At 29.3% G+C, this 14,507-nt stretch overlaps 2 protein-coding genes across 7 annotated transcripts in view; both read left to right on the forward strand.

The window, feature by feature from the left end:
* Nucleotides 1-14,507, forward strand: part of LOC126894630 (acetyl-coenzyme A transporter 1-like) — a 30,627-nt gene that overhangs the window by 5,789 nt on the left and 10,331 nt on the right. The window contains exons 1-7 of one of the 6 annotated variants that reach the window (XM_050665773.1): nucleotides 7-529; nucleotides 9,741-9,897; nucleotides 10,003-10,222; nucleotides 12,994-13,120; nucleotides 13,192-13,351; nucleotides 13,405-13,559; nucleotides 13,659-13,852. In XM_050665773.1, coding sequence (XP_050521730.1) covers nucleotides 10,025-10,222; nucleotides 12,994-13,120; nucleotides 13,192-13,351; nucleotides 13,405-13,559; nucleotides 13,659-13,852 — 834 coding nt within the window. In that variant the 5' untranslated portion in view covers nucleotides 7-529; nucleotides 9,741-9,897; nucleotides 10,003-10,024. Of the gene's footprint in view, nucleotides 1-6; nucleotides 530-6,140; nucleotides 8,517-9,740; nucleotides 9,898-10,002; nucleotides 10,223-12,628; nucleotides 12,924-12,993; nucleotides 13,121-13,191; nucleotides 13,352-13,404; nucleotides 13,560-13,658; nucleotides 13,853-14,507 lie in introns of those variants that run through there. The other 5 variants (XM_050665775.1, XM_050665777.1, XM_050665774.1 and 2 more) reach the window with 5 other exon arrangements.
* On the forward strand, nucleotides 4,151-5,659 carry LOC126894791 (uncharacterized). Its single transcript, XM_050666057.1, has one exon. It carries the CDS (start codon nucleotides 4,151-4,153, stop codon nucleotides 5,657-5,659), a length of 1,509 nt encoding a protein of 502 aa, XP_050522014.1.

Below are 14,507 nucleotides of genomic sequence, written 5' to 3' on the forward strand. Positions count from 1 at the left end.
GGGGGGGGGGGGGTGAATGTTAACAACATTTCAGTTGTTAACTTAACGTGTAATCGGACCGGTCTAATCGTTATCACGCGACTACTCCCTACTATGAACGTTGTAGTGGACGTTCCTATCAGCGGCCGATCAGCTATTACACACCACACACGCACATAACCGCATTATAGTATAGTACAACATTGTATTGCGTAACAACCAGTATATACACATTGTTTTGTTTTTTTTTCTATTGTTGAATTTCGTATATTTTTTGAAAACGTAATTTAATTTTTTGTAACAAGAAGAAGTTATTTTTTTATCATAGCATTGATTGTTTACAAAAATCTTGTTGCACTAATTGTGACTTCCTTAAAGCTACTAATTAGCTGACGGAAAGATTTATTGTTGCTACTAATTAGTAAAATTAAGCTAGTCAATTGTGATATTTAAATTTGAGTTACCAAATTGTAGTCTTAAGTTCATTTGTTATTATCGTGATCCTTGTTTTAGTGTTAGATAGCATCTCTGGCCAGCAGCTCTGCAAATTGTGAGTATTATTGTTGATTTGTGTTCCACTTTGTAATTTAGTGTAGTCATCTTTATTATTATTATAGTGTTTATTGATTGTGATTTAGTGAACATATTAGTTATCACAAGTTTTATTTATTTATTATTTATTTCATTGTAGGCGTAAGGCCAACGCACAACGGTCATAAGGACCTTTTGAGTATAAAATAATCATTATCGTACGGGTATTTGTTGTATCATATTGTGGGTAAATCATTAAATAATTAAACTATCTTTAATTTTGTGTTATCTGTTCAATGTCATTTTAATAATAATTATTATCTAGTCAAATTTGTTTAATTTAGTTACTACATCTTATTATTGAATTTATACTATTATTCTTTATATTGTGCTTTTTATTAATTTACATAATTTTACACCATTGTTCTTGGAGTTATTTTATACATATTGTTTATTACTATAATTACTTTAAAGAAAGAGTTGAGAATCATTTATTATTGGAAGAGTCATATTCATTTGTTATTGATTTATTAAAGTTGTATAGTTCATTGTTGTTGTTATTCTGTTATAGCTTTAGAGTGCATATTCATATTATTTGTTGAGCCAAAAGGCTCAAGTAAATAAGTGCTGTGTTATTTTTATTGTATTGAAGTGTGCTATTATATAATATCAGTATTGTGTGAATATTTAAATTTATTAGTAGTATTTAATTTATTTTTTGAGTTCAGCCAATTTTATTTTGTTAATTATTTGAAAATATATCTTTCATATTTCGTTATTAATTGATTCATCTGTAATGGTGGATTATGATGATCAAACATTAGAGTTATTAAAGAGATTAAAGAACAAGCGTACAGTGATAAAAGCATCTTTAACAAGGACTCGAACATTTGCTAGTAAATTTGATATCAATACACAAGCAATCACTTTATTAGAATTTAGACAAGAAGAACTTCCACAGATAAGTAGAAAATTTGATGAAGTACAATCTGAAATTGAACTCCTATGTCCTGATGATGCAGTTAATGCGGAAGAACAACGTACAAGGTTTGAAAATGACTACTTTGAAGCAGGGTGTGCACGGTTTAAACCAATTGGTTAAAACCATGGTTTAAACCAAATGGTTTTTTCTGGGGAAAAAACCATTTGGTTTTTTCCCTTTTTAAAAAAAAAAAAAAGAAGAAGAAGAAACATTTGCATATTCTTGAAATTTCAGGCTATAACTTCAACTGTCATTTGCCTGTCAGCTTGAACTTCCATTCTTGTTAATAACTTCAACTTTCACTTTTCATTTTAGTTCTTGTGTTCTTGACAGTCATTTTGGTAGCTTAATCTTATGTATTCTTATCCATGATCTAAACTAAATTTTTTTATAACATAAAATGTCTAGTGGTGGAAGGAAAAGAGATTTGAGTTGGTTGTACTTTGATAAAGTAAAAAATGATAAGAGGAAAGGCTCTAGGGCTAAATGCAAAAGATGTCATAAAGAAATGGAAGGCCATGTTGGAAGAATGAAAAAACATCTAGAAACTTGTAGATCTTTTGCTTCAGACTCTGATCATGATTCTGTTGATGCTCAAGTAGAAGTTACTACAAGTAGTACCACTATGACAGGAGAAGATACTGAAAGCAGTCTATGCCTTCCAGGTCCATCCAACTTGAAACGTAAACCTCCCTGTTCTACTCTTCCACTTGTACCGGAGAAAAAGCTGAAAATTTCAGATTTGTCTTCTTTTGTAGTGAAAACGTCATCAAGCCAGAAAGAAGTAATTGACTGTCATGTTGCCAAATACTTTTATGCTACTAATACGTCTTTTCGTAGTGTAGAAAATAATCATTTTAAAAAATTAATGGAGATACTTCGTCCTGGATATTTTCCACCCAGTAAATTAGATTTAAGTGGAAATTTGCTGAATAAAGTTTATGAATCAGAAATGGAAAAATGTCATGACACTTTAAAGAATCAAACTTTGTGTATGTCATTGGACGGGTGGTCTAATGTGCATAATCAACCTATTATTTGTATTTGTGTAACTACTATGGAGGGCATTGTATACCTAGTGGATACTATTGATACTAGCGGAACACCCCATACTGGTGAAAATTTAACAGATTTAGCAGTTACTGCCATAAAGAATATTCAAGACAAATTCAACTGCCGTATTCGCAGTTTTGTTACTGACAATGCAGCTAATATGGCAAGTATGAGAAAAGCATTAAAAACGAAAGACTGCATTGAAGTAGTGTGCTATGGCTGTTCAGCACATATTTTAAGTCTTCTATCAAAAGATTTAGAAATTCAGAGTGTAACAGAACATGTAGTACAGATAAATAAATATTTTCGTAATAATCAGTTTGCTAGAGCAAAATTCAATGAAAGTAAAGGAAACAAATCTGTTGGCTTAAGTTTACCCTCACAGGTGCGGTGGATTACCATGTGTGATTCTTTAGAGAGTTTAAGAACTCCAATGTTTAAAACATTAAGAACTGGCCGATTTTAATGCAGATTGTAGATGAAAATAGAGATGCAATTGATGAAAGTATAAGATCAAAGGTCATGAATTTGAGTATTAAAAGAAATGTGGAAGACTTATTGCTTCGCTTGAAACCAATTTCAATTGCTTTAGACCAAATACAGAAAGATAGCTGCAGTATCGCTGAAGCCGTCGATATATGGAAAAAGTTGGAAACAGACTTAAAGAAAAACAAAGTCCTTGATAATTGCAAGAAATCTGTCATTAATAAATCCTTCAACAGGTATGACCAAGCTTTGACACCAGTACATTTCTTAGCTTATCTTTTGTCCCCAACATTTCGACCAGAAAACTTATCCACAGAAGAAAAAAATAATGCTATTCAATTCATCAAAGAAAATTATGAAGACACATCTTTAATAACTATTCTCCTTAAGTTCATTGTTCGCGCAGAGCCATTTAATGGGCCGTTATTTGAGGATAAAGTTGTGAACAAAGTGGATGCTCTACATTGGTGGCAGTCTTTGTCAACTTTAAAAGACTGCATTTCATCAAAAGAACTATTAGTTATAGAACAACTCATGACTGCAAAGGCAACATCTGCGGGTGTTGAAAGAATTTTTTCTACCTTTGGTTTTGTACACAGTAAATTGAGGAATCAATTAGGGGTAGAAAAGGCTGCCAAACTGGCATTTCTGTTCAAATCGTTAAATAAAAAAATATTATTGTTACTTTGTGTGATTAACATTTCTGTAAATCTTTATTTCTAATATTTTTCTTATCAAAGTTTTAATCAATTCTGCCATGTACTACTATGCTCTCAGTTATACACTTGGTAAGTACATTTTACCTAATTTAGATATTCTTGATTTGTAAAACAATGCTATATATCAATGTTTTAAACATCAATGTAGCAAAATTTAGAGTGATTTCAGTTAGTTTTTTTTTTTTTAATTATTCTCTGGTGAAGTATGAGTTATATTTTATAAAATTATTCTTTGCAATGTTTTTTATTACAAAATATATTATATGTACGACAAATGATAACTTATGGGAATAAAACTGGTTTAAACCGAAAAAACCTGGTTTAAACCAAAAAACCCGGTTTTTTGGGTTTTTTCCTAAAAAACCTGGTTTTTTTCACACCCTGCTTTGAAGTAAGATCTATGATGCAAGAATACATTAATCAAACAAAAAATGCAAATGGCAACATAAATAATTCATCTTTCATGGCATCTACATTTTGTAATCGTATGAGACTAGCGCCGCCTAAACTACCAAGTTTTAATGGAAATATAGAGGAGTGGGAATCATTCTACAACGTTTTTTGCTCAATGGTACATTCAAAGGACTACGATCCAGTGGAAAAATTCTGTCACCTACGGTCAGCATTAAGTGGTTCAGCAGCAGAGATAATAAAATCAATTCCTCTGACTGATGAAAACTATGAAGTAGCATTGCGTAAGCTCAAGAAAAGATATAAAAATAAAGCCCTAATTATTCAGTCACATATCAAAGCATTGTTGAATAGTCCAAGAATAACCAATGCATCAGCAAGCAGTCTTGAAAAATTACACTCTCATGTAGAAGGAAATTTATCTGCATTAGAAGTGCTAAATGAACCGGTAGATCAGTGGGACTCTTGGCTTGTCACCATTATTTTAGGTTGTTTAGACGAGGCAACGAGTCATGAATGGCAAAATAGACAAACAACTACAGATATGCCCAAGTATAAAAATCTAGAGCAATTTTTAGCGGGTAGATGTGCGCTGTTTGAAACTTCAGAGGCATGGGATAATTGTGGTGTTGAAACCAGGAAAGGGATAGGTCGGCATGCAGCCAACAGGAAAATTACACTGGCAACGGCAATGGGTGGGGAGGTGTGTTCAACAAAGGGTTCACTGGTAAAGTCGGTCGCATGTCCGGTGTGTAATGGATTACACAAAATTTATGCGTGTGCACAATTTAAATCTAAAACTCCGTCAGAACGATTAACAATAACGAGAAATCTTAAGCTGTACTTCAATTGTTTTTCAAACATGCATACGGTGGCACAATGCAATGGTGGTACATGTCGTGTTTACAATCGTAAACATAATTTCTTATTACATTTTCCTATTACAAGTTCACAAAACAGTAGTGAAAGTAAAAATGAAGTGTCAGCAACATCTGAAGAGCAAGAAATTGGACCCGTAACAGCTTTGTGTAACAAGGAAGCACATAGTGAAATTTTACTAGCCACTGCACTAGTAAAAGTTATGGATTCGACTGGGAATTGTCATCATTTACGAGCTATGCTTGACAGTGGATCTCAAATAAACATAATTAGTAAGAGAACAGCACATAAATTAAATTTAATTACGAAAAAGGGTGTGCTGTCAATACGAGGAGTAGGAGAAGTACGCACGAATTCAGCCTTTCGAACGACAATCGAAATTCAATCATTGTATTCACAAAGGTCATGGATGTTAGACTGCCAAGTAGTGGACCAAGTGCTTAACCTTTTACCCAATAATCACATTTCTACAGAGACGTGGCGTATACCTGAAGACATACAACTACAACTTGCTGATCCTAATTTCATGAAACCAGGACCAATAGATTTATTAATAGGAGCAGAAATATTCTTTGATATGTTAGAAACTGAAAAACGAGAAATCACCGTGGATTACTAGGATTCAGGTCAGACGTATTGTACATTACATATAACTTATATTTACTAACATCTAAAATATAACTTTACTTTTTCGTTGACATAAAACAATAGTCTAATTTTATTTAATAATCTATCCTCTGTAACTAAGGTACACGATTGCCTGTGTCTCCTTCAGGCAATTAAAACTCATTTAAGGAGATAGGGACGATATTTGGGCAGACGTCGGGTAGCTTCCGATTCTTGGTTTTGACCAAGATCCTCAACTATTAAACAAGCCCCTAACATATGGTGGAGGCGCCGGGTTTTTTATCCGCAGCAACATAGATATTGGGTTTGGATTAAAATATATTTGTATTAAGTATTTACTACAAAAAACATTTAATATAAAATTAAAATGTATAATATAAACAAAATAATAAATAATTAAAATAAGCTGAATGAAGTTTTTTATATAAAATAATCAAGGAGTTCATTTTTAACAATAAATTTTAATGTTTAATTCGTTTCATTGGGGTTAGGACCTAATGATCTAAAATTTGTTCAACTACAATTATAATTAAAATTAAAATTGGTAATATTGGAAAATAAAAATTACAAACAGTTATAAATATTAATCTCTAATAAAAAACGAATACGCTTTTAAATTGTACCATTGCCACGATTAAGTGGTCGTAGAGAAGTATCTTCCTTACTCAGCAGTATTTTATCGTTTTAGCTGGCAATTTTTCAATAAATGAGAATGCTACAAAAAAAAATCAGACAGACGGCACACATATTTTATTCTTTATATTTTAGCTTTGAAGTGGCTTAGAAATAGAAAATTAAATAGTCATAAAAATACATATTTTACAAAGTAAGGGTCACAATAAACATATGCACAGAAATGAGTCAACGCCCATATTAACACCATGCGTTTGGACTTAAAAAAAAGGTCGTAGAACGATGAAAAATGAACCGATTTATTTGATTTTTTTATGATATCTTAGAAATGTCATTGAGCGGGTCTGGTGAAAAATTCAAGTCTTAAGTCGAAAACGGACGAAATTTTAAAACGCTCGCAGGTGAGCGGCAAAATATTTCCGAACTTTGTCAATAATTTTCCCAGAGTGACCGAATACTTTTGTTATTATATAAAAAATTATTATAAAAAAATCGTTTTCATGTCGTAAAGTGTCGCAAGAATTTCGGGCGTCTCGAACGCATTAAAAAAAAAAAATGCTCGTAAAACGGTGAAAATTGAACGGATTGAATTGATTTTTTTATCATATCTCAGGAATGTCATTGAGCGGGTCTGGTGAGAAATTCAAGTCTTAAGTCGAAAACGATGGAAATTTTAAAACGCTCGCGGGCGATAAAATATAGTGCTATATGCAAATGCAAAATAGTGTCATAATAAAAATACATATTACACCATATAATAAACGTATGAGCAGAAATGAATCACTGTGCATATTAAACCATGCGCGTAGACTTAAAAAAAAAAAGCTCGTAAAATGGTGAAAAATTAATGGATTAAATTAATTTTTTTATCATACCTCAGGAATGTCATTGGGCGGGTCTAATGAAAATTTCAAACCATAAGTCGTAAAACAAAGCGAGCGTTTTTCTCAAAAACGGTCGAAATTTTAAAACACTCGGGGGCGAGTGGCAAAATTTTCCGACCTTCGCCAATAATTATCCCGGAGTCTGTTGACCGAGTACTTTCGTTAAAAAAAAAAATTTTGAAAATCCGAGCAAGCTAAGTAATTTTCCCAGAAAAGCGTTTTTTTCCTTGTTCTATTATTTAATGAGATTAATAGAATAGGCAATACAAGTACTTGTTATAAATACATTTAAAATATTTACTTTTGTATTCAACAAAGAGGGGATAATATAGGCTGTTGCCGTTTTCACAGTTACTATAACGATTTTATGGAACCAATTTTTAATATTATTTTGGGGAAAAAGGTTGATGAATGGTTTAGCGTACTTTATATCGTAGCAATTATTTCATATGTCGAATAGACATTGTTTGTAAAAAAACCTACCTTAAAACTATTTCATTTTATCAATTTGTTGTGATGTTCCTATGAGAAAGCTTGTACTTTTATGAAAAGCTAAACGTTAATATTGAAATTACATCAATACAAGTTTAAATAACATTATCTAAGTTAAAAAAAAAAAGTACAGTCGAGATCCAACGTCATGGAAGTATTCCTGTTAGATTAGTATTGATTATTATATATATATATATATATTTTAACATGACCGGCATTATTGTGGACCGCCCAGGAATTGACGTTAGGCATTACTTCAGGGCGGCCTACACCATCTTTGTAACTCACAACATAGCATGACTTCCCTCGATAGCCAAAAATCCGGTCGGTTACTTGGGTTGCACTACAAGGAGATGAGGGACTTTAGGATAGTGAACTTAAACACACTAAGGCGCCCGCCTAAACTAGCAACTCAGATTCTCCTGGCCATGATTTCTTTTTGGCGAACGCCTGGACGAGCGACCACGTCTCCCGGCTTCCTAACATCAGGTCCGCCGTAGACGCGACTTGGAACGTGGACCCCTGTTGGGACTCCAAAAGGTTTCGCTCCTGGGCCCATGCTCGTACCGGAAGAGGATGTGGAGAGCATTGTCTACCTTGTCCCGAGCGGTCCGAATAATGGCCGCACGTTAGCGCGGCTGCTATACGAATAACGTGAGGATACTCATTTAAAGCAGCCATGGCCAGATGATACGTTATTATGTAAGATGATACGTTATATCAGCGTGTGTCTGTTCCATCCAACTGTCCAACCAATTAGATATGTGCTATTCATACATCATTATTTAACGAAAAAATGAGGATAGTATTCATAATAAATCACACTGAAGATAAAAAAAAGTAATATTTTCCATATAATTTTAATAGTTTGTATAATTTATTAATTTTTTTTATTATTAGTGAAGATTAAAAATACTTTAGTAACGTAAAATTTTCTCTATATTGTCTTCAACAAAATAGAAACTTTTTTATCATGTTTATCATGTTAGTGTAAAAACATCATCAAATGTCTCCGTAATAGTCTCCTTTTATTCCTTTAAATTCTTACTGTAATTATTTGAATACGTCTATGAATTATTAATTTAAATTAATACAATACTTAATGTTTAAAAATAGTGTACCTACAGTAAAAAATATAATCGTTATAGTACTCATACTTTAAGCAAAATTTGCCGTTAATGAACATGAAAAAACATCACAATAAAATTTACATATCTATTGTGTATTTTAATTAACTCACTAAATAAATACAGACCAAAAACTCGACAACTTTAAGAAATACATTTACAAAAATTTTCTTTTTAATGCAGGTACATCACATTCTGTATTAAAAATAAATAAATCGTAATTGCATAATAAATTATTTGTATAACTATATATGTTAACCTATGTAATATAGTTGGAATTTATAAATATGATATAACATAGAATATATTAAATAATAATTAATTTTTTTTTATGAAGTGTTTGTTTTTAACAAATTTGTTGTGAAGTATATTTTGGTTTTAAAAATAATATTGGACAAAAAATAGATTTTTACCGGACTTTCTTTATTATTATTGGGAATTTAAATACTTCATTTCCTTTTTTTGTACATTTGTGTTTTTTATATTTTTTTTTCAAAATAAGCTAGTGAGACATTTTTTTCATCATGTGACTTGAGTATATATTTAAGCGTATTAAATTTCTATAAACCAACGCAAGATTAATTAAACAAAGATTAATTTGGAACAATCGTAGTAAAAAAAAAAAAAATTAAACTTATATAGAATCATACTAATAAAATGATTAGGTATTAATTTACTTTTTTTTAAGTAATTAATAAAAAAGGTGAAGTCAGAATTACTCTGTTTACATTATATACCTTCCTGGTGCTTTTTAAGTTTTTGGTTCACATAAAGCTTAGAAAATAATATTTTTATCATTGAGACCACAATTAATTAAAATATATATACAGAGTGTATGGTAAGTAAGGAAACGAGTCAATTGTTATGAACAATGATAGTAACAGAAGCCCGTTTCCTTACTTATTGAACACCTATATATATATATTTCATATTTCAGAATTATAATATCAAATTATCAGACAACATATTTAATGTTAACAGGAGTTTGATTATCAATGTTAAAGAAAATCTAAATAGAAGAATCGTTTAAGCATAATATATGAGATTAATTTGCTGACTTATATTTGACAATTTTTTTTTTTAAAGAATTTAAGGTAATGCATGAAGACCATAGTATTTTATTTATAAATATCTTACTTCTATAATAAAACTAACTCAATTAATATTTGTAATATTCATTATTATTTATTATTTATTAGTTATTACTGTTGAAAAAAGAAAATGGATGAATCCGTGGATTGTATGATGGAAAAGGTTATTGAAAATAAGGAAGTTACTAAAAAACCAAACATAAGAAAGGATAAAACAAATATTATTGTATTATTGTTATTTTATACTTTACAAGGAGTACCTATGGGGTTTTCTCTTTCTATACCTTTATTTTTACAAAATATACACAATTTACCATTTATTGAACAAGTAAGTTGCTTAAAGAAAATAATAAGCTTTAGGTTGATTTTTAAAATGTGAAGCATTGCAATTATAACCTCTCACATTATTTAGTCAAATTTAATTTAGTCCTATAAATGAAAAGCTAGAAAAGTAAATAGAATTTTTTGCTTAAAAGAAGATCGATAAACAATTCTAAAAAAATGATTTTTAGGATATGTGAAGTGTGTTTTGCCAACTGTTGGCGATAAATTTGTCGATTTATGTATCCTTAATAAGTAAAAATGTATAATAAAAATTGATCAATTGTGGCTAATTAATTAAAAATATTATTAATTTAAAAACTAAAAAATATTAAACTCAAAAGCCACAAAAAATTACTGAAACGTTGCGGATAAGTATTTCGGAAACAATGTTCCATTATCAACGCTAAACACATACTGATACCCCAATTAGAAAAAACTGCCTTATATACCTCTAGTTACGTCATCACTAATTATTATTATTACATTTTGCCAGTTTTCATAAGTTTAATAATGAATATTTTAGTAGGCCAAGATCCCAATTAATTAAATTGTTTTTATTTTTACATATTTTTATTGCCTCCTTAATATTAAGTTCTTTGTAATTATTTACGTTTTTAATTAGTTTTATGGTTTTAATGGAGTGATTATGTGTCATTAAATGTTCAGTCGCTAGAGATTTCTCAATTTCTTGATTTTTAATGTTTCTTTAGAAACATACTTAGGAACATAGAAACAAATACTTTAGACAGTCTAGAAATAAACAAAGAAACACTTCAAGTAGAAGGTAATTATGAACAATACATACTAGTAAAGAGAGAATACAAACAAGACCAACACATTATAGAAGAAGAGAATAAAAATGATATAGATGGTAAGATAAGTTATAACGTAAAAGATAGAAGTTTTCTGTTAAAAAATTGTAGAAAATTCTGTTGTAAATAAAGGGGGTTTAGGAAAAAATGAAGAACATTCACGACTCATACAGGACTTAAAAAATAAAAACTGTTTTTATTTAAAATCAAATAAGGGTAATTCCATAGTAATACTGAAGAAAGAAGATTATTTTGAGAGGGTATCAAAAATGATCCAAGAGGGTCTCTATAAAGAAATTAAAATAAAACCATTAAGTAAAATGATAAGGGAGGCTACAAACTGTATCAATAGTTAAAACATAATAATTGAAGAAAGTTTCATGTTTTTTATTAAAATTTCAAACCCTCAAAAACCTAAACTATATGCTTTGCCAAAAATAAATAAGCCAGGTAATAATATGAGATCTATTGTATCGAATATTAATGCTCCGACTTACAATTTTGCTTAACACTTAGTAAGGGTATTTTGATCTTATTAATAAATTTGATAGCTTTTCATTTAAAAATAATATTGACTTAGTTCAAAATTTATCTGTTTATACCATTCAAAATAATGACAGGTTAATTTCTTTTGACGTAATACCCTTTTTTCCGAATATTCCGATAAATATAATAATTGATTTTTTTTTAAGACTGGCTAAAGGAACAAAAAAGGATAAAATAAATGAGCTGATTAATTTAACAAAGTTATGTATGAGTCAAAATGTTTTTCAGTTTCAAAATAAATTTTATGAGTAAATTAAGGGCACAGTAATGGGAAATCCGCTATCTCCATTTTTAGCAGAACTTTTCATGAGTAAGTTTGAAATAAATATTGTTTATAAAACATGAAATTTATTGAGGCTGTATATTATAGTAAAATATAACAAAAATAAAATAAAGGTTAAAGGTAACACCTTTATCAGATTTTGATAAAGAACTGGTGGTTATAAAAGAAATAGCTTGATTAAATGGGTATGACGAAAACATAATTTCAAAATTAGTCCGAACACTAAAGTGGAACAAAGAAAGGAGGACAACTAGTACAATCACTATCGTATGGGAACAAAAAGTAATTTTATGTTATCCGGGCATCTCAAATGGACTAGCTAGAATATTTAAGAATTTTGGTATTACTTTAGTAACATCTAAGAGAAATAATTTAAGAGATTTATGAGGTAATTCTAAAGATAAGGTAGAAGAAGGGGAGAAATCTAGTATTTATAAAATACAATGTGAAAGTTGTAATAAATGTTACATAGGACAAACAAAAAGAAATATAGGGGTCAGGTTTAAAGAGTACTTAAGAAACATTAAAAATCAAGAAATTGAGAAATCTCCAGTGGCTGAACATTTAATGACACATAATCACTCCATTAAAACCATAAAACTAATTAAAAACGTAAATAATTACAAAGAACTTAATATTAGAGAGGCAATAGAAATGTTTCCGAAATACGAATCTGCGAAATTTCAGTAATTTTTAATGGCTTTTGAGGTTAATATATTTTAGTTTTTAAATTAATAATATTTTTAATATAGTTTTAATTTTATTTCAGTAAAAATGTTCACTATTATAATAAAAATGCTGACCACCAATGACTTTTATTAACATATGAGGAGTCGACACTCCATACACTCCCATGAAATTTCCTCTGATGAGCATTAATTTTGCTCATAAATCAACAACATTAGCTTCTAAAAAAAAATCTAGCATGGCCTTTGCTGTGGTTCTACGTTGAGACAAAACGTGTTATTTTTTAATTTAATTAAATAATTGAAAATATAGGAAACAAATAAATCAATCAACATTTTAAATTTCGTATTTCAAAATTTTCTTACATTTATTTAAACGTAAGATTATTTTATTTATTTTTTTGATGAATTTTTAACCATAATTATTGTGTATGTGATTTTTACAAAGGCAAAATTTAGTATTGTCGTTTGGCCTTACAGTATGAAACTTTTATGGGCACCTATAATCGATTCTATCTTCTTACGGAAAATAGGTCGCAGAAAATCCTGGTTAATACCCGTGCAATATTTACTTGGTACATTTTTGATTATTTTACTTAATTAAAATTAATTATCTTTTTAATTGTATACTGATAAATGTTACCAGGTTTTTCTTTTCTTATTTTGGGTTTTAATATAAACTATTGGCTAGTCAAAACAAATAAACCTCACATATACATGCTTATTTTAATGGTTTTTTTCACAAACTTCCTTGCTGCTACACAAGATATTGTTGTTGATGGATGGGCTCTATCAATGTTGAAAAAGTTTGTATTGTACGATTCTTAAATGTTTTTTTTTTAAAGTCTTATTTTTTTAGAGAAAATATTGGGTATGTATCAATGTGTAATAGCGCAGGCCAAGCATTTGGTATATTTTTAGGATATGTTCTATTAATTATGCTCGAATCTGAATCTTTTTGTAATAATTGGTTAAGATTACATCCTACGTCAGGTGGTTTAATAACATTCCAAGGTAATTTTTATTTTTACGATAGATATAGAATTTTTGAAAAGCTTTTACAGTTAAAATATAATATTTATTGATTTTTAATTATTATTTAATTTTTTTTAGGTTATTTATATTTTTGGGGTTGTATATTTATAATGGTTACAACGTTAATAGCTGTATTAAAAAGTGAAAAAGATAACTTGCACAAATTATCGTGTAATAACTATTACAGTATGATTGAAACTTATAAGTTGTTAATAAATATAATGAGGCTTCCCAGCATTAGAATGTTTGCTCTTATTTTAATTACAATAAAAGTAAGAAAAAATGATTCACTTCTTTAAATTAAACATTTCTTTTTCCCTATTGTTTAAATTTGAAATAATAAAATAAAAAAAAAAACCCAGCACAGTGGGGTCGCGGCATAGTGGGGATGTTGCATAGTTGGGTCCAGTATAGATTTAATCTGACAGTGATTAAAATCACTATCATAAGAAACGCTTCGATGCAAATCAGTAGATAGTGTTTAATTCTAAGAAATTGGTGGATAATTACAAAAGCTACATTATCTGCTAGTTTCTTATTAATACCCTGATTAAGATAAAGTATGTCGAATGAAAAAGGGATTATTAAAAAATATTATTTCTCATAAAAAAATTGTGTTGATTCGTACACTTTTCAATGAGTTATAGCATTATAAAGTTAAAAATGTAACCAACCCAACCCAACATCAACTCCTATTTCCTTAATTATATCCAGATTAGTAATTATTTTAATTATATATTATATAATTTTTATAATTAATTATTTTCAAATTATTATTGATTTTTAATATGTTAAAAGTAATCATTTTGAACCTACTTCTTTTTGTTCTTTAAAGTGAAAGTTTTAATAAAAAAAAAATGAATTTATTACCATAACTTTTAACTCAACTTGCAAGTTTGAAATAAATATTATTAAATAGAAAAAAAT

Source organism: Daktulosphaira vitifoliae, unplaced genomic scaffold (assembly GCF_025091365.1).
Source record: "Daktulosphaira vitifoliae isolate Bord-2020 unplaced genomic scaffold, ASM2509136v1 Scaffold_1, whole genome shotgun sequence".
NCBI lineage: Eukaryota > Metazoa > Arthropoda > Insecta > Hemiptera > Phylloxeridae > Daktulosphaira > Daktulosphaira vitifoliae.